Below are 25,650 nucleotides of genomic sequence, written 5' to 3'. Positions count from 1 at the left end.
ATTTTGAGGCACTTCAACATAAAGCCGTTCATTTAAACATAATGAAGCCCATCTAATAGGCTAGTGCAGGGACACAATAAGAGAGGCATTAGGTAACATACTAAAAAGAAAAATTCTGTACTGGGCCTTGGGGGATGGACTAGATCGGGCTGAGCAGCAGGTGTGGCTAGGCTGACAGACATCCTGTTTCGCAGCAGTTACCTCCAGAAGAGGCCAAGGCACAGATTGACAGGTTGCAGAAGACTGGGCCCAGTGCACAAGGTGGTGAAGTGAATGGGATTGCATATTTTTTGTGTCTATACAGCACCTAGCACAGGGGTTGGCAACCTGTGGCACGCGTGCCAAAGATGGCACGCGAGCCGATTTTTAATGGCATGGTGTTGCCTGCCCGAGTCCCAGCAGGCAGCAGCATGCCATTAAAAATCCTGCCCAGCCCGGCCCGGTCTGCTCTTCTCCGCCCTCTGCCCCCTCCTGCGGGGGCAGGGGGCAAGGGGTAGTGGGCAGAAGCTTGGTCCTGCCGGCTCCCCTGCCTCGTCCCGCAGTGTGCTGGGTTCCTGCCCCTCCTCTGCCTCTCCATTCCTCCCTACCTGCCAGCCGATCAGCTGATGGCCCTTGCGAGGGAGGGGGTTGGGGAGGAGTGGAGTCAGCGTGCTCACTGCTCCCGGCGGAGGCACAGAAGAAGCAGAGTCAGGGCATTGGAGAAGGGGGGGGTGGAATAGGGGCATATCCCCTCCAGCCCTCTGCCCTGACCCCCCCATCACACATCCGCCAGCCCTCTGCCCTGAGCCCTGACCCCCCCCACACAGCCAGCCCTCTGCCCTGACCCCCCCTCACACACCCAGCCCTCTGCCCTGACCCCCCCATCACACATCCGCCAGCCCTCTGCCCTGAGCCCTGACCCCCCTCACACATCCACCAGCCCTCTGCCCTGAGCCCTGACCCCCCCCACACAGCCAGCCCTCTGCCCTGACCCCTCACACACACCCAGCCCCCCCTGACCCCTCACACATCCCCCAGCCCTCTGCCCTGAGCCCTGACCCCCCCCCCCACAGCCAGCCCTCTGCCCTGACCCCCCTCACACACACCCAGCCCCTGCCCTGACCCCCTCACACATCCACCAGCCCTCTGCCCTGAGCCCTGACCCCCCTCACACACACCCAGCTCTCTGCCCTGAGCCCCACAGCCCCGCACACCGCACACCCTCCAGGCCCTGCCCTGAGCCCTTTACCCCCCTCATACACACCCAGCCCTCTGCTTGACTCCTTCACCCCCTCACAACTCCCAACCCTGACTCTGGCACCCCCACACGTACCCCCAGCCCTCTGCCCTGGCTCTTGCACCCCGCACATACCCAGCCCTCCCACACCCAATGCACCCCCCACATCCTGACTCTTGCACCCCCCACATCCTCACTCCCACCCTGAGCACCAAACAGGAGCTCCTGCACCTCCCCCACCCCACATTCCCACCTGCACCCCTTGTACCAAATGGGAAACTTCTTGCAATATGTCCACGGCCTATGTTCTAAGTAAATGCACTGAGGACGCTTAGTGATTTAATGTGTGTAGGTATTATATTTATGAGTTGATTATTTAAAAACAAAACATACCACTGGGTTCACCATACTAATGAAGAGTGAGGTCCAGAGTCTCAGCTGAGCTCAAAGTGATGGGGTAGCTGACAGGTGGTGATATAAATAAATCATTTGCACTCCTCCCCAATTTCTGGGGACTGTTCTGTACCAGCCTAGCCCGTGGTGTAATTTAGAGCATCTCCAGGACTGCTCTACATTGCTTCAGCTGCTGATAGCCTGCAAGGGTTGTTCTGGGAGCTGGGATTGCTGGAGTGCCCCTTACACTGAGTGTTAGGGTGTTATGCTGTCCCTTCACCACATGGATCCTCCTGTGACTGACAGGGTAATATTCTATCAGCCAAATACTCTCAGTTTAAGTGTGCTGTGTGTCAGGGGTCTTACCCCTGTGTGTAAGGGGTCTTACACACAGCGCATTTAAGGGGACAAGGATCTGCCTAAAGAATTCCCAGAATTTTTTGGCAAAACCCTTCACATGCCAGAAAGTGTGTGTGCAACAACATAGGAATGTCCGATTGAACTGCACAAAGCAGAATTTCGCCTTATATATGTACTCATCTGGAGGTGTGGGGAAGAGGATTGTGCCTCTGACTCTGCATTAACCATAATTTTACCCAAAATACTAAGTGGGGAATGGTGGTATATGTTTGTTCCTATGAGTCAGTACACAAATGGAAATTCTGTATGGAGACGACTCAATCCCACAGTTTGTTTAGTCTCCACTCAAATACTATTTTAAGTTTCTCCCATGACAGCACTTTATCTTGTTAAAAGAAACTACACTTTATGGGCCATATTCTTTCCTCAGCGATGCTGGTGTAACTCAGTTGATCTCAGTGGTGTTGAACTGGAGGATGTCAATGAGGGGAGAATTTGGCCCAATAACCTGTTATTTGTACATTAGAATCAATCTGATTATCAAAAATATAATGCGAAATCTCCTCCTGCTGACATCTGATGGCAAACAAATAACTTTGGGGATGGTGATATTAGAGGTGGCCAGATTCTCAGTTCTTAGTCTTAGGGCAGAGATGGGAGGGCAAAGGAGACTTTAAACCCTCCCATCCCTTCCTGTATTTTGAGGCAGCCAGGAACCTGCCTGGCCCTAATGTAAGTTAAAACAGCCTCAAGGAGCCTTTAACTTGTGTTAGGGTGACCAGATGTCCTGATTTTATACGGATAGTCCCGATATTTCGGGCTTTGTCTTATGTAGGCACCTATTACCCCCCCACACACACTCCCTGTCCCGATTTTTCACACTTGCTGTCTGGTCACCCTAACTTGTGCTCAAACAATACATTACACCTGTCCATACCCCTGATCACCATTATACCAGGGGCTGGAAGCAGGGCCGGTGTAGAACCCTTTTGCTCTATAGTTGCCAGGGAAGCCCCCTGCACAGTGTGTATTCTCAGGGTGCCATTTCTCCCCACTTTAAGCCTCCCTTCACTGTCAGAACTATGTGAAGAGGCCTTAGAATAACAGAATCAGTGCCTGTGTGTCTGGATTTGTCAGGGTTTATCTGGATGGTGGAACACTCAGTGGTACTGACTACAGCCGGGCAGGTACCGCAAGAACAAAAGGCATTCATGATCACTGATCACACAAACAGCTGTAGCTTGGAAACTGTATGAACAAAAGGGGCAAATCCCAAACTGCTGACTAAAGCAAAGCATGCTTTAAATACGATACTTGCAACAATATTCTTATAGACTTTTAAAATGTGAAATTTACCTGACTGAATGGTCCCTTACACAAACAAACAAACAAACAGCAAATTGGAGGCTCAAACAACTGATTCATAACAAGCTTATTTAACAAATATTCACTTTTGACCTTATTATACAGTAACCTTGATACAAATCAAGAAAGACAGTAAAGCATGTTGCATGTGTAAGATACTTTATTTTGAAATCTATTTCTATCACATGCAAAAGAGCAGAAAGCAATGGTAGCTAACACTATGACAAAACATTTAAGCTTTTATAACTTAGCCATAATTATCTTTGTGCAGTACTTACCCCACTGTTATGTCAAAGATGTTGCTTCCAACAGAGCTGGATACTGCCATATCACCTAGGCCTTTTCGTGCCACAATAACACTGGTAATTAGGTCAGGGATAGAGGTGCCTGCAGCTAATATAGTCAATCCCATGATTTCTTCACTTATGCCAATGGTCTCGCCAACCTAAAAGGTATTGGGAAAAGTACAAAAGAATGCAGAGAGGTCACGGGAGGAATGGGCATTCCTTGCTGTAAAGTTGGTTAAAATGGAAAATCACCTAGGGGCACATTCTAGCCTCAATCTTTGGTAGGATGGCAATGGAAAGAGAGTAGAATATGCTCCCAAGTTTTTGGAACATGACATTTTTTAGTTTTGGAATTAAACCATCAAGATGACCCTGCTGACTGAGTGACTTTTCTAATACTTACTGCTAGTAAGGAGAAAAAGATCACATTTATATTATTAATGAAGCAGTCAGTAAGGGGAGAAATGGTTGGTTGCTTCTTTAGGGCCAAATACTGCTCTGAGTTGCATGAGTTGCAGGATTTATCTGGGGACGTAAGAGGAGAGGGGTCTGTAGATAGCAGGACATGAGATCTATGTGCTAATGACAATACATTGCTACTGCACCCACTGGTGCTTTGCAGCCCCAAATGATCATTTTCTGCCAGTATGGGGATGTGGTTAGACCCTCAGCTGGCTAACATGTCTTGCAGTGTCCTGGATGTGCTAGTAGGATATGCACAGTGCTGTTTTTAAGGACGCAACAGAGTGCATATCCTACTGCTTATTCTACCCTGAGCCATCCTACCTTGTGCTCTAGGACCCACCACACAGCTAATAAAACTTTACTCCTCCTCCTTGACAATCATGGCTTCAGCAGCTAAGGGCAGCCCTTAGCTTCCAAGTTGTACAGGCAAAGACTTTTCTTTTAGTTGTGTGTAGCTTTACTGAAGTACAGTGGCATTTAAAGCCACTGCATTAGCTAAATAATAAGAAATTACCAGTGTGACCAATTCTGTATATGTCTCAGAAGGCAAACCACCCCCACTAACAGCAACATCAGGGTTTGCAATAGAATTTCAACTGGAACTTGCAGGGGTTGAATCCTTCTGAACCTCTGTGAATCAAGCTCCATGGTTCAGCTGGTGAATCCCTCAGAAACCGAACAATGCATGATTTGCACAGCTCTGGTTTTCAGACAAGAACAAACACTTAAGAAAAATATGAGGCCAAGGAAAATGATGCTAAAAATTAGACAAACATGCAGAAATGACAGGAAAAAATGAATAAAAATCAGCACTATGGAAAAGATATTTCCTTTTGTAGGTCACCTTTACAAGGATTCAACTCACTCAAATGTATTTCCATTAAGGCTGAATCTTGCAAAAAGAAAAAAAATGTCCATTGAGTTCAATGGGAGTTTTGCCAGAAGAGGAACAGCAGGGACTGGGCTATTGTTAAAGATGAAATTCTCCCCAGCAAGCATGCAGGCCCTTTGCAAGACTCTTTGCTCCACTTAAGCCCTATGATGTTACTGTCAGGTGAGAGGGGTCATGGACAGAGTGACGGAGGAAGGGGTCTACATGCTAAGTCCATATAGGCTTTTGCATCATAGTTCCAGGCTAAAGAGGAGTAGCCCATATAAGATTTTCAAAGAGGCATTATTTACATAGCTATCAGTGAATGGTTATTGATGGGTCTAATGCGAACAGAATGATCAAACATTTGTCAGCAAATGTGCACAACTCACCTTTCCAGACACTGAGTAGTACTTTACTCTGAGAATCATTCCAGCTTGCAGAATAAGGGGTTACTCAGCATGTGGTAGGTTTGCAGAATCTGGCCCTAAATGACTAGTCACAAACTGAGACACATAGCTATGCATCTGAAGAAGTGGGCTGTAGCCCACGAAAGCTTATGTTCAAATAAATTAGTTAGTCTCTAAGGTGCCACAAGTACTCCTGTTCTTTTTGCGGATACAGACTAACACGGCTGCTACTCTGAAACCTGAGACAATAGGAAAACTTACATTTCACACCTTAATCATTCTCTTACCTGATGTGCCCACCAGACCATTAAATAAGAAAAAACTGCTATCCAAGTGATTGCTCCAAAGAATGTGACAGGAAAAAATTTCCTGGAGGACTGAAAGAGAAATAAAACAGAAAGAGTGTGCATTTATGTTAAATATTGACCAATGCATATACAGTCCCTAAACAAATTCAGAATTACAAACATATAGTGATCTAAGAAAGTTAGAAGAGGATTAAGTAGCTGAACCTCTGCATGTCCTGATCCTGCAGTGCTTGCACAGGCAAACCTCCTGTTGACTTCAATAGCAAAATAGCCTGTGTCAGGATTGTAATATCAGACCCATAGCGATGATCCTGATCATACCGAATAGTAAATATTGGTTTGCCATTCATTTCGTATATTCTAAGGTTGAAATTTGCTTCAGTGCTTTACTGAATCAGGGCCTTGACTTTGAATTTACCAAATAACTTTTATTCATAGACTTATAGACTTTAAGGTCAGAAGGGACCATTATGATCATCTAGTCTGACCTCCTGCACAATGCAGGGCACAGAATCTCACCCACCCACTCCTGTAACAAACCCCTAACCTATGTCTGAGTTATTGAAGTCCTCAAATCATGGTTTAAAGACCCCAAGGTGCAGAGAATCCTCCAGCAAGTGACCCGTGCCCCACGCTGCAGAGGAAGGTGAAAAACCTCCAGGGCCTCTGCCAATCTTCCCTGGAGGAAAAGTCCTTCCCAACCCCAAATATGGCGATCAGTTAAACCCTGAGCATGTGGGCAAGACTCACCAGCCAGCACCCAGGAAAGAATTCTCTGTAGTAACTCAGATCCCACCCCATCTAACATCCCAACACAGGCCATTGGGCATATTTACCTGCTAATAATCAAAGATGAATTAATTGCCAAAATTAGGCTATCCCATCATACCATCCCCTCCATAAACTTATCAAGCTTAGTCTTGAAGCCAGATATGTCTTTTGCCCCCACTATTCCCCTTGGAAGGCTGTTCCAGAACTTCATTCCTCTAATGGTTCATAAGAAATCAGTTTGAAAGTGGAAAACAGCTGTAACAGGCTATGATATTCTTTAGAGCCATTTTCCACTTTTGAAGTGATTCCTTGTGAATAAAAGTTATTCGTATTCAAGCTAGTCCTTATCTTGAGGTCTCAAAGCACTAGTATCATTATCCCTGTTTTACAGATGTGGAAACTGAGACACAGGGAGGTGAAGTGATTTGCCCAAAGTAATCCAGCAGGCTAGAAATGGGAATTGAAACTAGGTCTTCTGAATGCAGGCGACTGCCCCATCCTCAAGGCCATGTGCACGCACTCAAAATATTCCAGGTACAATTAATATAAAAGGTTACTTTTTGCCAACAAACTCTATAGTGAGAATGTACTTTTTGTACAACCACAAAGGTTGTTGCAGAGTCCGAAATGATAAAGAGGTACATTTAGAAGTTTTTAGCTCATCATATTTTACTTGGAAAAATAACCCTTTTATTTTCAATTAACATAGTAGGATGCAATTAAGATGTACTGGTTACTGTGGAACCCCTTTGCTTTGTTTTGTAGAGAGGTTCATTATAAAAGAAAGGTAAACCTGTACACACAATAATGTCTTTGAAGCCCATTAATGAGTTCCAAAATCTATATCACACCAAAGCAGACTCATTTTTAATTAGGATTTCTCCTTTACTAATGTCAAGCTTTGACTGTACAGTATTCTCATAACAAATTAATGGGTTATATTAAAATTCATTACTTATTTTGGTCTCTGTGCCTTTCAGTGTCATTCATCATCCCCACTGCCTTTTTAAGCCAGTCATACCTGTTTAAAAGGGAGAACTTACGTTAACTAGTTTGGCAGAGCAATCTTGATCGTAATTCTGTTTGGAATAATCACAGTGTAAATCGAATTATGGCTTGAAACTAAATTTGTATTGCGAATGAATGCTTCAGCATTTGGTACTGCTGGCACAACTTGCTGAAGAATCAGAGAGGGCAGTGCAGAACAGGGAAGAAAGTTGGCAACATGTGACCTCCAGAAGAAGGAAGAGGAGAACCCACATACCCCCAATGCAGATAGAGGTAAGAAACCGTTTTCAGGCTCTCTGCACAGGTACTATGGCGGAAAATGGCTTGGAAGAGTCATCTGAGGGAAGGAACCAGAAGGAGACCCCATCAACCGGAAGGCATGGAGTGCATTGTCCTAGGGATGGGGGTTCCAAGACCACGACACCCAAGAGGAGAAGATGAGTGGTGGTGGTCAGGGACTCCGTCCTAAGTGGGATAGAGTCATTCACGTTCCAAACCAGGAAACTTGAGAAGTGTGCTGCTTGCTTGAAGCTAGAATTCAGGATGTGACGGAATGTCTGCCGAGATTGATCAAGCCCTTGGACCGCTACCTCTTCCTACTTCTTCATGTGGGCACCAATGATACTGTCAAGAATGACCTTGAGTGGGTCACTGCAGACTACATGGCTCTGGGAAGAAGGATAAAGGAGTTTGAGGTGCAAGTCGTGTTCTCATCCATCCTCCCTGTTAAAGGAAAAGGCCCAGGTAGGGACCATTGAATTGTGGAGGCAAATGCGTGATTATGTAGGTGGTGTTGAAGAGAGCGCTTTGGATTCCTCGACCATGGGATGTTGTTCCAGGTAGAAGGATTGCTAGGAAGAGATGGGACCCACCTAACAAAGAGAGGGAAGAGCATCTTTGCAGGCAGGTTTGCTAACCTAGTGAGGAGGACTTTAAGCTAGGTTCACCGGGGTGACCTAAGCCCAGAGGTAAGTGGGGAAGTGGGATACTGGGAGGAAACACAAGGAGGAGGGTACAACAGGGGAGGCCTCCTGATTCACACTGAGAAAGTAGGGCAATCGGCTAGTTATCTTAGGTACCTGTTGTGATGGGTTGGATCACAGAAACCCCCCTGGGAGCTGCCAACTGATGTGTCAAGATTACCTCTGCTCCTGTTTTCCCTGCCAGCTCAGGACTCCAGCACCCTGTCTTGCTGAGCCAGACACTCCCGTCTGCTCCAACACAGACCCAGGGTCTGAATTACTTGCCCCAAAGCTGCAGGTTTACCTGAAAACAGCTCACAGAAGTGTACTTGTCTTTAGCACTCAGATGCCCAACTCCCAATGGGGTCTAAACCCAAATAAATCCGTTTTACCCTGTATAAAGCTTATGCAGGGTAAACTCATTAATTGTTCGCCCTCTATAACACTGATAGAGAGATATGCACAGTTGTTTGCTCCCCCAGGTATTAACATATACTCTGAGTTAATTAATAAGTAAAAAGTGATATTATTAAATACAGAAAGTAGGATTTAAGTGGTTCTAAGTAGTAACAGACAGAACAAAGTAAGTCACCAAGCAAAATAAAATATAATGCGCAAATCTATGTCTAATCGAACTGAATACAGATAAGATCCTCACCAGTTCCAGAATGCTCCCTTTTACAGACTAATCTCCTTTTAGCCTGGGTCCAGCAATAACTCACACCCCTTGCAGTCTCTGTCCTTTACTCCAGTTTCTTTCAGTATCCTGGGGGTGGGGTGGAGAGGCTCTCCCTTTAGCCAGCTGAAGACCAAATGGAGGGGTCCCCCAGGGGTTTAAATAGACTCTCTCTTGAGGGTGGAGACCCCCTCCTCACTCCTATGCAAAGTCCAGCTCCAAGATGGAGTTCTGGAGTCACCTGGGCAAGTCACATGTCCATGCATGACTCACAGTCTTTACAGGCAGAAGCCATTGCAGGGCCGCCCAGAGTGGGGGGGCAAGAGGGGCAATTTGCCCCAGGCCCCGAGCCCCACAGGGGCCCCCACCAGAGTTTTTCGGGGCCCCCGGAGCGGGGTCCCTCACTCGCTCCAAGGGGCCCGGCAAACTCTTGCGCGGCCGGGCGCAGGAGCTGCTTCTGCTCCCGGTCTTTGCCGGCGGGGGGGTCCTTCCGCTCCGGGGCGGAAGGACCCCCTGCTGGTGAATTACCGCCGAAGACGGAGCGGGACCCGGCGCCGAAGCACAGCCCGATCTTCGGTGGTAATTCGGCGGCGGGGGGCCCTTCCGTTCCGGGACCCGCGCCGAAGTGCCCCGAAGACCCGCGGCGGGGGCCCCCCCGTGGCAGAATTACCGCCGAAGACTGGGCTGCGCTTCGGTGGCGGGTCCCGCTTCGGTGGTAATTCGGCGGCGGGGGGGCCCACCACGGGTCTTCGGGGGCACTTCGGTGGCGGGTCCCGGAACGGAAGGGCCTCCCGCCACCGAAGACCCCGGGCCCCTGGAATCCTCTGGGCGGCCCTGAGCCATTGTCCACATGGTATCTTGTACATCTCCAGGAAGACTTCTTATGTGGATTGGAGCATTCCAAGATGCATTGTTCCCCAAGTGCTTCCTGATCAGGTACTTAACCTTTTGGAGAAGTTACACTGTATGTAAAAGAGCAGTATGATTGCTCAGAGCTCCAGTATGAAACTGCAGAAAAGCCTGTTGAGAGTCTTTGGGTTAAGTTTAGAGGCGAGACCAAGAAGGGTGATGTCATGATGGGCATCTGCTATAGACCACCAGACCAGGAGGATGAGGTAGACGGGGCTTTCTTGGACAACTAACAGAAGTTTCCAGATCACAGGCCCTGGTTCTCATGGGGGACTTCAGTTACCCTGACGTCTGCCGGGAGAGAAATATAGCAGTGCACAGACAATCCAGGAAGTTTTTGAAGAGTGTTGGGGACAACTTCTTGGTGCTGGAGGAACCAACTAGGGGCCATGCTCCTCTTGACCTGCTGCTCACAAACAGGGATGAATTGGTAGAGGAAGTAGAAGTGGGTAGCAACCTGGGCAGCAGTGACCATGAGATGGTCGAGTTCAGGATCCTGAGAAAAGGAAGAAAAAAGAGCAGCAGAATACAGACCCTGGACTTCAGAAAAGCAGACTTTGACTCTCTCAGGGAACTGATGGGCAGGATCCCCTGGGAGGCTAAAATGAGTGGGGAAGGAGTCAAGGAGAGCTGGCTGTATTTTAAAGAAGCCTTATTGACGGTACAGGAACAAACCATCCCAATGTGCAGAAAGAATAGCAAATATGGCAGGTGACCAGCTTGCCTTAACAGAGAAATCTTCGGTGAGCTTAAACACAGAAAGGAAGCTTACAAGAAGTGGAAACTTGGACAGATGACTAGGGAGGAGTATGCAGGGGTGTAATCAGGAAGGTCAAAGCACAATTGGAGTTGCAGCTAGGAAGGGATGTGAAGGGTAACAAGAAGGGTTTCTACAGATATGTTAGCAACAAGAAGAAGGTCAGGGAAAGTGTGGGACACTTAGTGAGTGGGGGAGGCAACCTAGTGACAGATGATGTGGAAAAAGCTGAAGTACTCAATGCTTTTATTTCCTCGGTCTTCACAGATAAGGTCAGCTCCCAGACTGCTGCACTGGGCAGCACAGTATGGGGAGGAGGTGAGCAGCCCTCAATGGTGAAGAAGAGGTTAAGGACTATTTAGAAAAGCTGGACATGCACAAGTCCATGGGCCCAGATTTAATGCATCCAAGGGTGCTGAGGGAGTTGGCTGATGTGATTGTAGAGCCACTGGCCATTATCTTTGAAAACTTGTGGTGATCGAGGGAGGTTCTGTACAATTGGAAAAAGGCAAATATAGTGCCCATCTTTAAAAAAGAGAAGAAGGAGAATCCGGGAAACTACAGACTGTGAGCCTCACCTCAGTCCCCGGAAAAATCATGGAGCAGGTCCTCAAAGAAACCATTTTGAAGCATTTGGAGGAAAGTGATCAGGAACAGTCAACATGGATTCACCAAGGACAAGTTATGCCTGACCAACCTGATTGCCTTCTATGATGAGATAACTGGCTCTGTGGATATGGGGAAAGCAGTGGATGTGATATACCTTGAGTTTAGCAAAGCTTTTGATATAGTCCCCCACAGAATTCTTGCCAGCAAGTTAAAGAAATATGGATTGGATGAATGGACTATAAGGTGGATAGAAAACTGGCTAGATCGTCGGGCTCAACAGGTAGCGATCAATGGCTCAATGTCTAGTTGGCAGCTGGCATCAAGCGGAGTGCCCCAAGGGTTTGTTCTGAGGCCGGTTTTGTTCAACATCTTTATTAATGATCTGGATGATGGGATGGATTGCACCCTCAGCAAGTTCGTGGATGACACTTAGCTGCAGGAAGAGGTAAATACACTGGAGGGTAGGGATAGTGTCCAGAGTGACCTAGTCAGATTGGAGGATTGGGCCAAAAGAAATCTGATGAGGTTCAGCAAGGACAACAGCTACCTGAAGTGGAGTTCCAAAGAAGATGGAGCTAGGTTGTTCTCAGTGGTGGCAGATGACAGAACAAGGAGCAATGGTCTCAAGTTGATGTGGAGGAGGTCTAGGTTGGATATTAGGAAAAACTATTTCACTAGGAGGGTGGTGAAGCACTGAAATGGGTTCCCTAGGGAGGTGGTGGAATCTCCAGCCTTAGAGGTTTCTAAGGCCTGGCTTGACAAAGCCCTGGCTGGGAAGATTTAGTTGGTGGTCGTCCTGCTTTGAGCAGGGGGTTGGCCTAGATGACCTCCTGAGGTGTCTTCCAACCGTAACCTTCTATGATTCAGATTTTAAACAACAAACATTCCTTAAAGTCACTGTTGTTTTGGCTCTTACTCACATCAGATTATTTTTAACGAGCCAGTGGTAATGTTTTACAAGCTTATGTGAATGATCACTAGGACTGCTTGTGTGAGTCAGTGCTCTCCATTGGGAGAACCTGTCTAGCCTGTAATTGTGGCTGGACTCTACAGCACTTCTGTCTGTGAAACTCCTTTTAGCTTCACTTTTAATTTTTGGGCCCATATACTACAGGTAAGGCTTCGATTTAGTCATGGAGGTCACAGCAGTCACGGATTCTTTGACTTTACCAGACTTCCGTGACTTCTTGGATTTCAGCTGTTGGGGCTGACGCCAGGGTTGGAGGCAGGACTGTGTGTCCCTGCCCTGCAATTGGGGCTGGAACCAGGACCTTGCAGCCCCTGCCCTTCGGCTTGTGAGGGGGGGGCTGCAGCTGGGGCCACGCACCACCCTCACAGCTTCCCAGGGCACTATGCCACCCCGGCTGCAGCTGGGGCTTGGCGGAGGCTGCAGCCAGGGCCGCGCACCCCTGTCCCGCAGCTGTGGCCAGCTCTGGAGTGAGGGCTATGCACCCCCGTGGTTGTGCCCCCTGCCATTGTGGGGGGCTCGGCTTGTCAGTCCCCCACCCCATGGGACTCCATTCCTCTCCCCTACCTATCCCCGGGCACCGGTTGTTTTTAGTAAAGTCACGGACAGATCACGGGCTCCCCTGTGAATTTTGGTTTATTGCCTGGGACCTGTCCATGACTTTTAGTAAAAATAACCAGGACAAAAATCTTAGTCTTAACTACAGGCCATTCTCCTGCTTAGCAAAACTCTCCAACCAGTAACTTCCTCAGACGGTGCATTCAGATCAAACCATGAGATCCTAGGTGAATCCTGCAGCTTCCATTTGAACTATCATTTCAGAATGTAAGATGTCTGATACATGCAGCCTCTGTCTGTTCCTCCATTCTCTGGAGCACAGCTCTCCCCATATAGGCATATGAGTAATTTCCAACTGCAGGGAGAGAATTAGGCTCAGAAATGTACTGAATGTTCCCATTACTTTCCCTGAACATGACAGCAATTACAATCAGAGAGCAAGCACTCTTTGAATATTGTCCATTCAGCATACTTAAGTCAGTCTAAAGACTTCTTTTTCAGGGAGCTCACAGAAATTCAAGGCCAGCTCTACTATACATTACCTCCTCATAGACCAGAACCCACTCAACCCACCCACATTAGGCAGAACAGGCATTCTCCTGGGGCAGCACAATCTTCAGGGACTGTTTTGTGTGGGTGACTGCAAGCTAAATGGAGTGCCTGTAGATGCTACTTGCGCCAACAGGAGGTTTTCAACCTTTTTAAATTTGCGGACCCCTAAAACATGTTGAATGGAGGTGCGGATGCCTTTGGCGCCCCAGGGGGCCCGTGGATCAGAAATTGAAAACAACTATTCTATGGTAACAACAACCTTTCGTGGACTCCTCAGAAAATAGAGAAGTCCATGGAACAAAGGGTAGGAATTAATGGTAAATTCTCAGAATGGAGAGGGGTAACTAGTGGTGTTCCCCAAGGGTCAGTCCTCGGACCAATCCTATTCAATTTATTCATAAATGATCTGGAGAAAGGGGTAAACAGTGAGGTGGCAAAGTTTGCAGATGATACTAAACTACTCAAGATAGTTAAGACCAAAGCAGATTGTGAAGAACTTCAAAAAGATCTCACAAAACTAAGTGATTGGGCAACAAAATGGCAAATGAAATTTAATGTGGATAAATGTAAAGTAATGCATGTTGGAAAAAATAACCCCAACTATACATACAACATGATGGGGGCTAATTTAGCTACAACGAGTCAGGAAAAAGATCTTGGAGTCATCGTGGATAGTTCTCTGAAGATGTCCACACAGTGTGCAGAGGTGGTCAAAAAAGCAAACAGGATGTTAGGAATCATTAAAAAGGGGATAGAAAATAAGACTGAGAATATATTATTGCCCTTATATAAATCCATGGTACGCCCACATCTCGAATACTGTGTACAGATGTGGTCTCCTCACCTCAAAAAAGATATTCTAGCACTAGAAAAGGTTCAGAAAAGGGCAACTAAAATGATTAGGGGTTTAGAGAGGGTCCCATACAAGGAAAGATTAAAGAGGCTAGGACTCTTCAGCTTGGAAAAGAGAAGACTAAGGGGGGATATGATAGAGGTATATAAAATCATGAGTGATGTTGAGAAAGTGGATAAGGAAAAGTTGTTTACTTATTCCCATAATACAAGAACTAGGGGTCACCAAATGAAATTAATAGGCAGCAGGTTTAAAACAAATAAAAGGAAGTTCTTCTTCACGCAGCACACAGTCAACTTGTGGAACTCCTTACCTGAGGAGGTTGTGAAGGCTAGGACTATAACAATGTTTAAAAGGGGGCTGGATAAATTCATGGTGGCTAAGTCCATAAATGGCTATTAGCCAGGATGGGTAAGAATGGTGTCCCTAGCCTCTGTTCGTCAGAGGATGGAGATGGATGGCAGGAGAGAGATCACTTGATCATTGCCTGTTAGGTTCACTCCCTCTGGGGCACCTGGCATTGGCCACTGTCGGTAGACAGATACTGGGCTAGATGGACCTTTGGTCTGACCCGGTACAGCCTTACTTATGTTCTTATGACCACAGGTTGCAAACCACTGGTGTAGGTAATCCATCTCCCTGACAAGTGGTAGCTAAACTGATGTAGGAATTTTTCCATCAACCTAGAGCTGGTCTACACCAGGGGTTAGGTCAGTAGAACTGTCTCTCAGGGGGCAGATTTTTCACACCCCTGAGAAACAAGCTATACCAAAGTACAGTCCCAATGTAGTCCCAGACCTGAAGAAGAGCTCTGCATAGCTTGAAAGTTTGTTTCTTTCACCAGTGGAAGTTGGTCCAATGTATTACCCCATCTACCTTGTCTCTCTAATATCCTGGGACCAACGTGGTCAAAACAACACTTCTGGCTGCTGCAATGAGTATATGTAATTTTACTTCAGTGGGAGTAGGACTGAGCCTGAATGGGGCAAATGATTCAAAAGGATGATTTTTTTTTAGACATCCATTTCAGTATTTTCACAGTCCATTTTTTTCAACTTTTTGGATTATTTTCTTATTTTGTGTACATTTGTAGTGTTTTCTTTAACTGAAGGCAGTGAGATGAGGTGGTATGCATGGTGTTGGCAATCAGCTTTAAAATTCTAACTAGGAGAGCCAATCAGAGCAGAGGGATTTGCATATTCTTGTCATCAAAAATAACAATACTATGAATTATTCAAATTTTAGCTATTGGCCAATAATGGCTGTCAGTCAACCAGAGTACAGGGTTATCCATACCATATGGTTATTGTAAAATAATGATATAGTGTTTATGCAAATCAGACATGGAATCAACTATAATGCAGGAAACTGCATAGCTGAGAATTATGTCAGTAACTTTAAAGCATACAAGCACTCTGACTGTCTAAGCCAATTTTGTTCCATTATAATTAGCTGATAAGCAGTAGTTCAAGGCTATGTGTACTTTAACAGACTTTACAGTTTAATTATCTATTTTTAAAAGAGAAAACATTTTAACTGAAAAAGTGCAAAATGTAAAGCCTGTGCCAATTGTAGAAGCTGAAATCATGCACAAATCCAATAAATATTGTAATAATTTGCATACAGACGAATTTGAAAAAAAGAGTGGGAGTACTGTTTTTTCTGAGGCTGGATCTTCAAAAAAAAGTAGATTGTAATTATTGTTAAAGTTTCTGATAGTCATCCCTGCGAGTAATTCACAAGCTCCTGGGAACAATCAGAGCTGTCAGTTCTAAAAATTTTCCTAGAAGAATTAGTCAGAGCTGTCAGACAGCAATTTTTCTCAACATCTCTTTCCAGTGGAGTATGCAGTTGTTGTAATGGTTGCTTTATAAAGATCCTAGCACCCAGTTTTATTACCAGTTGGCTCTGCTGTGGTCATGGTAACAGGACAAATCAAAAAGCATGGGTCATACAGTAAATATGCCATTTCCACTTAGAGATGTCAACTGAATTTAGTAGCTTGAATCTAGATTTGTTGGACTGGTGTTTCTTTTACATAGTGCCTTCATTGCTCAGATATTTTTCCCGGGGCACATCTGTACAGAATTCCTAATGGTAGTTGAAAAATATCAGAGTTTAAAATGAAGAGGATTATGATCAAAGAATGTTTTCAGCAAGTGTGTTGTTTCTTAGAGCCTGATCCTGCAAGGTGTTGAGCCTTTAACTGTTTGGCAAAAAAATAAAGGATTTTTTTACATTTGCCCACTTTTATTACTAGCGCTTTTATTTTATATTTAATCTTAATACCTCATATATTTGTCTCATATGTACATTTATTTGTGTGAACTCTTTATTCTCTATTACTCTAGGCATTTGATATAGTTTATCATTCATTATATTTAGATCATTTAGGCTCTGATCCTGAAATTGGGTCTGTGCGGGCACATCTTTGTCCTTGTCCAGAGTCCTGTAGATAATAATGGTTCTACTTATATGGAGTCTCATTGTAGTTAATGGGACTCTGCCTGGGCACCAGGGGCAGATTAGGATTTTGTGGTGCCTCTGTGCCAGAGCACGTGGGGGCCCCTCCACACCCCTTCCTCCCCGAATCCCCTGACACTCCTGCTGGGGAAATGGTGTTGGGGCACAGGGGGCTCCGCCCACCTGGTGCTCCAGCCCTCACGTCCACCGGGTGGGTGGGCAGAGCAAGCTCCCACGCCCTGACCCTGTTCCCCGGCTGGAGCGCTCAGTGGGTGGAGTGGGTTGGGGTGCAGGGGGTGCCCATTTTTCTGGGCTGCCCAATTGGCTGGGGCCCCTGGGCACTGCTCTGTTGGCCCAGTGTCTAATCTGCCACTGATAGGCATAATGATTTTCCCCATGTTAGCACCATGGCAGAATTTGAGCCTTATTATATTTTCTTTTTTCAGAGTGAAAAGGATGGAGGCAGTTGGGGGCGGGGTCTAGTGGATCAAGCACTGGACTGGGACTAAAGATACATGGTTTTATTCCTGGCCCTGCCTCTAGTTTGGTGAGTGACTCTGAGGAAGTCACGTCACTTCTCTGTCCCTCAATTTCCCCATCTGTAAAATGGGGATAATGATATTTACATCCTTTGTATAGCTCTTTGAGATCTATTGCTGAAAAGCACTGTGCAAATATGAGTTACTATTATTACAACATCTAGCTATTATTATTAATAAAGGCATTCGAACAAAAAGCCAACTGCTAAATCCCTATGGAATAAATCCATCCGTAATGTATTGCCAGTTACTTCAACAGCATTAAGGTGAGGATGGGTCTAGCTCCATAAGCAGTTGTCTTAAGTAAACAGTTTATTAAGCTAGTAAATGCTTATTAAAATGGGTCATTTACTGATTTAATTATGGAGCTGCTTTTCAACTAATATATAGACCACAGTAGTTACATTTCTAAAAATAAAATAAAATAATAATTATCTGTACATTAGATAAATTCAGGAAAAACAAAAACAAAGACAGCAGGGATCCCACTGATTTAAAAATTGTGTTTCATGTTAGAGAGTTTTGCTAAATTTGGCATTCTTTAAACCATAAGGATTTATAGAACTGACTGTAGTTTGTTCTAGTGCTGGTAAACCCTATTAATACTTCCCCCTTCAGCTCAGCTAAAATATATTCAGAAAGGAAGGTAAAGGAGAAAAGGAAAAACACCCTCAGAAGAAAGGTATGGGGAGGACAATTTTCAGAAGTGGGCACCCACAGAGGATGTACAAAGCTCTATCTGGATTCTCAAATCTGCACTTAGCACACAAGTGCTCATTTTATGTGCCTAACTGCCAACACAAGCCTCCAAATAGGGAATTTGAATTTCCTATCAAAATGATCACATTTGCAAATTGTGTCCAAAGTGTTTAGTTTGCCTTCAAATCTATTTGACTGTTGCCATAGGTTTGCTCAAACCTTTGACTCACACTGTACATGTAAATCTGAATTCTGAAGCACACTTTGAACCATCATAATCAACCACTATTTTGGGTGGTAAGGGTGGGGTAACAGGCAGGAGCAAGCCAGAGAATTTTAGACACAAACAAGCTAATGAAGCATCTGTGACAAGTTAGGCAGCTGGGCACAGAGAATTTCTGCAACCATCTGGTTAATTCTTTCACAGTAATGTTCAAAGTAAACAGCTTGTCACATCGATACATCCTGTTACCTATCCTGTTATTATTACATGTGATTACAAACTGCATATAATATTAGGCTCTGTTTCCTGCTATTCCCATGTGACAAGCCATTCCTTTCTGTGAATCAAATTCTTCTTTAGTTTCTGCCACCCATTGACTTTCAGTATATACATTTATACTTCATCCTCTGTGTTATGATATAGTATGTCCTATTGGGATAAATTCTTTTTTGTCAATGGGCCAGATCTGGAGTGAGCACTTCTGATGCAAACCGTCACATGATTTTTACAGTCACTTGAATATTAATGAGATTTTTGATTTTCATTAAATATTTTTATTAACAACTGGTCTCACACAATATAAATGTTTGAGGCAATTGAATAAAAATTATTACAAGTAGTGTTGCAGTTAGTTTGAGATTTTTATTCAAAACAATGCACACCACTTCCCATGTCTAGGTGTAATTGAGAATAGAATTTGAAATCCTTTGTGTATAACTTTATACATCCTGATTCATATTAATAGTCAATGAGACTGCAAAATAAAGACCAATACAAAACTGAAACCTGTATCATACTGTATGCTATGTTATTAAACAACACATTTTAAAATAGTTGTTTGAAATCTAAAAGAAAAAAACATTAAAGCACAAAAGTTAGAAGGGAAAAGTGAAAATTTATGCCTTTTGAGAAATCTTTATCAAAGAACAAATTGACAGTCTTATTTTAGCTTGTGTTCTTTGCACTGAACTGAAGCTTTTCAGTGTATGGGAGGGGAAATGTGATGGGAGGAAGAATTCAGAACACTGATTTAGACCCTTATACATTTATACATCCCCTCACTTTGCAGTTTTAAATCTATTTTTGAACTGAGAAGAAGAGATTAAAACACTTACTGAGGTATTAATCGAGCTATTGACTTTTTAGCTTTCATGAGTCTATCAGCTATTACTGTTTCGATATGTAAATACGACAGAGCTAGGACATGACAAACTATTACAGTCATTTTTATTAATATCCAACCTTCAGTGACTGCAAACACAAAGATCAGGATGAAATTAATGGATGGTCTGCATGTGGAAATACTGCTGGATCTCATCCTAAAGTGATAACCAAGAGATTGTAAATAATATAAATACTGGGCCAACTCCTAAATCCATCTTATTCCGTTTTTACTCAGTCCTTACTCAGGCTAAACTTCCTTTTAATGAAAGCTTGCCTAAGTAAGGGTGAATATAACTGCATTCAAGAGACAGTTATATTTAGGAATCAAACCTGTGTGTAAAAATGTTTAACAAGTAACAATTAAGATTACTGTTCCTGAAAAAAAACTAGAGAAAACAATATATTTTAAAATATGTTTTTACTTCTTTTTATTTCAATGGGATGACTCGTACTTAACATAGGACATGTGCTTAACTCTCTCTCTTAATCAGAGCCATAACTGCCAAATGATGATGAAATTTATGCCTTAGGCGTAATTAATCTTTTCATATTTTTTTTTCTGGTTATTTTTCTTCTTGCCTTAATAAAACATTTGAAACAAACAAACCAAAATAAAATAAAATGCAAATGTGCGTTGTAAATTGTCTTGGGAGGATTCACGGGCAGATGTAATAACTGAAACTACTTTTAACTCATTTTTTGAAGCTGTCTAGATTTCACACTGATGGTATTAATGACCATTTTAAATGTAATTGTACTTGTGTTAAAACATCTTAAAAATAAAAAATGTTTTTTAAAAATTGATTTGTATAGGCCTAATCCCTCTTTCAGTTAGACCTGTACAACGTGCCTGCACTGGTCTCAGAACTGAATTTAAGTATTTAATCTTCCACTGTACTGTGTCGTGTGGTGAGTCCATGCTGTGCAGTGACCCTGTCAGATGTCACAAGCTAAGTAGGGTCAGATAAGCTAAGCAGAGTCAGGCCAGGTCAGTTCAAGTGTGGAAAATCTAAGTGCTGCAGGCAGTGGTTTTAGGGATCCAATAGGTGGCAATCTTCCCTTTGAATCAATACTGAACCAATACCTTAGCATGGTGTTCAGGGGTGAGGAGCCATCACTGGGATGGGATGTAAATCAAATGTTCTGATCAATTGTGGTAAAGAGACATCCAATGGCATTTTTAGTAAAAGTAGACATGTTAACCCCCTGTGTAGTAGCTCTGATAATTATAGTCTGCCTTCCTAAAACCCTTAAAGTGTCAATTAACTAAGGAAGAGCTCTGTGTAACTTGTAAAGTTTGAAAGCTGGTCTCTCTCACCAACAGCAGGAGGTTCAGTAAAACATAATACCTCATCCACCTTGTCTCTCTATGGTACTCTTCTTCGCTTTGCCATAAACTGCTCTGCCCCGTTAAAACCAGGAGGGAGCTGCATTTTAATGCTGGATGAAGTAATCCCTTTAAATCCATTACATACCATTCCTCACAGGGGTGTTGTGGGGCTTAATTAACTACCCCCTGGTATACACTTAATATTTAGATCAACCTAGATATGTTTCTCAGGTTTGTGAAAAATTCATACCCCATAACACCATAGTTATGTCAACCTAATCACAGCTATGTTGAGGCAACAATTCTTCTATCAACACTGCTACCACCGCTAGGTAAGTTGTAAGGTATTTCAATGTCAATGTAGGTAATAGATGCCACTGTAGCGCCTGTAGTGTAGACATGCCCTAAGGGTCTGATTGTTCTCCTGACATTCGTGGGCAAACAGTATCGTCTTAACATTACAATCCTCTTTTTTGTTAGCGAGAGTCAGCTGTTACCCTAGTATTGTGTCCCACATTCCTCACTCCTGTGCATGTTTCTTGATTGGGTCCAAGATCTGAGAGTGAGAAGTGGAGGGGCTGGGAGGGAAGAAGAGGGAGACTCAGAGACCAAGTCAGGAGGACACGCATCATCATGCTTTTAACTCACAGGAAATCAGCTCAGATAGTAATACTGGCCGAGGCTGCATTCATTTCTGAGTACAACCACTCTGAAGACTGACACGCCAGTAGGGGTTGCTAGAGTATGTTTGTGGCTTCGAATCAGAGAACCATGTGGGTCTTCAGGACTGTTTGCTCTCAGGAGAAGCCCTGTTAGCACTTTGGCCATGCTGATGAGTTGCCAGAGGAAGCTGTGATGCAACCTGGTCCTTTCTTTGTAAAGCATTGTGAGCCTAAGTTGAAAGGTGCTTTAGAAGTTCAAAGTGACATTATTATATATAACCATTTTATTTGACTAAATTTGAATGTTTAATTCTTCAAGTGAGTATTTAGATGTTTAGATTAAACTAATGTTTAATTAGTAAAGTGAGAAAGCACAGACTTTACTGCTGTTTCAGAGACACTAGGATACAGGAACTGTTAGGGGTCTGCACATTCCTGAAACTCTCTATCGGGTTAAGTAATGCATAGTGGACATCAAGAAATGGAATTATCAAGGCCCACAAGAAAGAGTTTCTCTCTTTGTGCCATAAAGATTTATGCAGATAATGGCAACACATTCACAATGATTAGGGTGACCAGACACCAAATGTGAAAAATTGGGACGGGAGCGGGGGGTAATAGGAGCCTATATAAGAAAAAGACCCAAAAATCAGGATTGTCCCTATAAAATCGGGACATCTGGTCACCCTAACAACGATACCTCCTGGATAATCATTAATACTTGGTTTAAAGTTGATGTTTGCTTCAGAATTCTGATGGTGTATTTTCTCCACGAGTGAAACTGCTGAAAAATCACAAACTCTACTTTTACATTAATTCACTAGGCTTTGTAAACCACACAAAGTTCTTTATCACATCTTTGCCTTAAAATAGAGGGATATTGAACTATATTAAAACTATGCCAAAGGGGGTTAAAAATGTTCTAGAAGACGGAGAAGTTTGAAACTGTTCAATGAAACCATTCCATTGTACAAAACACATCAGCTTATAACAACAGTGTGGTACTCACAGGCTTTCTGACATCTGGCAGGGTAATCCACAATGGAAAAACAATGGGGAAAACAGCAAGGTACATGAGCTGTTTGCGTAGGGTGTCAGGCCAAGCCAGGCTGAGAGGCTGCTCTTCATCATCGTCCTCTGAATTCTGTCATAAAAATGGAAGTGAATAGAAGGTAAGTTAGGTGAATAAAGTCAGCGATCTCTTAGGAGAAAGTCATGTGAACTTCATGCTTCGAAGAAAGACTCATTGGCTGCAGCTATATTACAACTATTGGGCTTGAATTGCCAATGTTGGTGCAGGAAGGTGCAAGCTGCACCAGCCTGTGTCCCTAAAGAAGGGCAGATTATGCTTACACTGCCAGGTATGTGATAGCAGCCACAGGGGGTGGAGCACTAAACTGCAGCTGGAGCTTCGCATGAATCCTGCTGGCAAAGGCTACCTGGGGATGCAATGAATCAGTGGCCCCTCCATTGCCAATGCTAGCCATTCTTTGGGATTGCACTGACCAGCTTCAGGCATCCTGGCAGAGTGGAGATGTTGCCCAGTGGGCTAGTTTGCTTTATTATATTCACTGCTACTGTAGCCCAGTGGGCTAGCTCACCATCATTATATTTACTGCTTTGCCTTATATTCAGCAGTAATGCAAGAAACCTACAGGCCCATGTGCTGTAAGACATTAGCTTCAGCAAGTCAGCATACATATGTCTGGGACCTTTCACCTAGATAAATGGAGCTAAAGCATAAGGTCCATGTATAACCGTGACCTTTAACATAAAGGATGCGTTAAAGCAGGTAGGCATAGGGGCTTTCCTAACTTCATACCCTTTTAAGTTTACACCACAACTTAGAACTTGGAAAGAACCAAAATAAAGGTAATAATTGGAGATATACCAATCTCCTAGAACTGGAAGGGACCTTGAAAGGTCATCAAGTCCAGCCTCCTGCCTTCACTAGCAGGACCAATTTTTGCCCCAGATCCCTAAGTGGCCCCCTCAAGGATTGAACTCACAACTCTGTGTTTAGCAGGCCAATGCTCAAACCACCGAGCTAGGACAGAAATAACAAACATGATACCTAACCACAAAAGGGCCATAGTAATTAATTGACACATATATAAAATTGAGATAATTGAAATACTAACCTATAGAAAAAAGACACTCCAACAGTAGTGAGATGAGAAAATACAAATAATAAGAAGGAAAAAATCTCCTACTGAATATGCATTGAATGTAACTGTGTCAGCATAACAAATTATAAAAGTGGCATCCCAGCCTAGGGGCAGTAGGCGAGAGATGTAGTCCTTGGGAGGTGCCAAAATGATGGCCACTGGTGATGATGGGGAAGGTGATGGTGTTGAGGAAGATGATGGCTAACATTTCAGGTTGTTCTACAAGGGATGATGTGAGTATACGGATATGCAGATGTACATTCTGTAGTATCTCCATCTATCTTACTGAGTTGGGGTGTTTGTAACTGTGCTAAATGTATTAATAAACATCAAAGAGTTCCTATATTGTGAATGTTGCAACTGTGCACATCAGGGTTCCCAACTATATAATAATTTGAATAATACTGGGCCTGATCTTGGGGCAAGAACCTGTCTACCCTCAAAGTGATAACTGGGGATTCTTAAGTAATCAATATAATTAATACATAATCTAAGACCAGGCTACAGGGATTGTATTCATTTTGTGCCTCTGACACATCTCCAGACAGACTTCCACCACTGTTTCCTCCATCTTGGGTTATACTGGGAAAAACTAGAGTAACCCAGGCTGGAATCAAGACCATCCATAATGTTTTGCCCTCTGACCTTTCAGCAGCACATCAATTTTTTAGCAACTAACCAGCAAAACTTTAGGGAAAAACTCTCACCCACATGATGGATCTTCACGCCAATATTTTAATCTCGCTACACACAAGTGTTTTTGTTTGTTTTTACACCCTACTGTTAATTGCTTTTCAGCCACTTGCTTTACCACAGGATAAGCTTGGAGGGACTTCTCCTGTGACATGGGATCTTTATGGCTGGCTACATCACTTTTCCTCTGCCCTCCTTTCACTCCTTAGCATGCAGGTGATGTCGGACCCTTTAGGACTGCCATAGAATGCCACTAATGGGCATGACCTAGACTACTTTGACACTTACACCTGTTTTCTGGCCTTTTTGCCCAAGAGGCCAAATTCATTCTTGGTGTAAGTAAAAGAGGCGATGTTAATGAGGTTACACCAGTTCCAACTTACACTGCTGTGTAAGCCAACACAAAATTCAGCCTGAATGGTTCTGTCCCACAAAGGGCCTGATCCAACCCCTCCTGAAAGTCTCCCACTGAGTTCAGTAAGAGAACGCCCAAAAAGCAATACATTGGATTTTCCTCAGAGCATGCAGAGATGTGCCTACTTTTAAAAGTTATTTTAAAAAGAGATTAGAATTGAGATCTCAGACCCTTCTGAAAATTACATACCATTCTTCAAATAAGTTTATCCGGTGCTGTGGAACATTATCATCATGTTTCTATGAGTTAAGACCTTGTCTTAACAGTGCTTAGCTAAGGTTTTTAACGGTGCTGCAAGAGGCTGGTTTCAGAATCTACTATTTGGTTAGTTAATTGCACAGCTCTGTAATTTTGGGGGCTTATTAATAGTTCTGTTTCAAAATCCATTCCTAATTATCCAAATGTTTGGAAGGACTAGCAAATCATGCATTTGATGACTTTACAAGTAACTCAAGGTTGTCATCTCGATAAAGCGATCATTTAAAATGACCCTATCAACACTAAAGGACACAAAGCCTGATTCTGATCTAAGTTTTCCCAGTTTTATATCTGTATCACTCCATTAGCTTCACTAGAGTTTTGCCAGATTTACATAGATACAATAAAGCCCATATCCAGAGTCCCCTCTTGATGTGTTCGTAAATGCAGCTACCTTACTAATTATACACACGTTAAGAGAAGACCATATCTTGTTAGTCCCTATACGTCTAGAAATCCCCAACTAATCTGAGCGATGAAAAAATGACAGTGAACTGAAGAGTCACAAGTATTTATCATGACAAGGTTTTACAAACAGATATGGGTACAATTTGTCACACTCTCACCAGAGAACGTAAAGCATCTGAACAGTTTAAGAGATTGGCGTGTCCTTTTATCTTTCTGTACACTGCCAAAGCAGGCAGATGCTCAGCACTTCATTTCCATAATCTATGGCAGTTTGACCTCTTTAGAAAACCTGTGCAGGTGCAAGACTACTTCCTTCAAACCAAATCTGTTC

At 43.7% G+C, this 25,650-nt stretch overlaps 1 protein-coding gene across 7 annotated transcripts in view; it reads right to left on the bottom strand.

Moving 5' to 3' along the window:
* The window catches only part of SLC24A2 (solute carrier family 24 member 2), a 188,764-nt gene that overhangs the window by 8,016 nt on the left and 155,098 nt on the right, over window positions 1–25,650 (bottom strand). For all 7 annotated transcript variants that reach the window (XM_039545493.1, XM_039545487.1, XM_039545491.1 and 4 more), the window contains 3 exons: window positions 22,387–22,521; window positions 5,655–5,744; window positions 3,613–3,779 (listed from right to left, as the gene is read on the bottom strand). In XM_039545493.1, coding sequence (XP_039401427.1) covers window positions 3,613–3,779; window positions 5,655–5,744; window positions 22,387–22,521 — 392 coding nt within the window. The remainder of the gene's footprint in view (window positions 1–3,612; window positions 3,780–5,654; window positions 5,745–22,386; window positions 22,522–25,650) is intronic.

The sequence above is a fragment of the Mauremys reevesii genome, linkage group 6 (genome assembly GCF_016161935.1).
Source record: "Mauremys reevesii isolate NIE-2019 linkage group 6, ASM1616193v1, whole genome shotgun sequence".
NCBI lineage: Eukaryota > Metazoa > Chordata > Testudines > Geoemydidae > Mauremys > Mauremys reevesii.
This window is presented reverse-complemented; position numbering and strand designations above follow the sequence as displayed.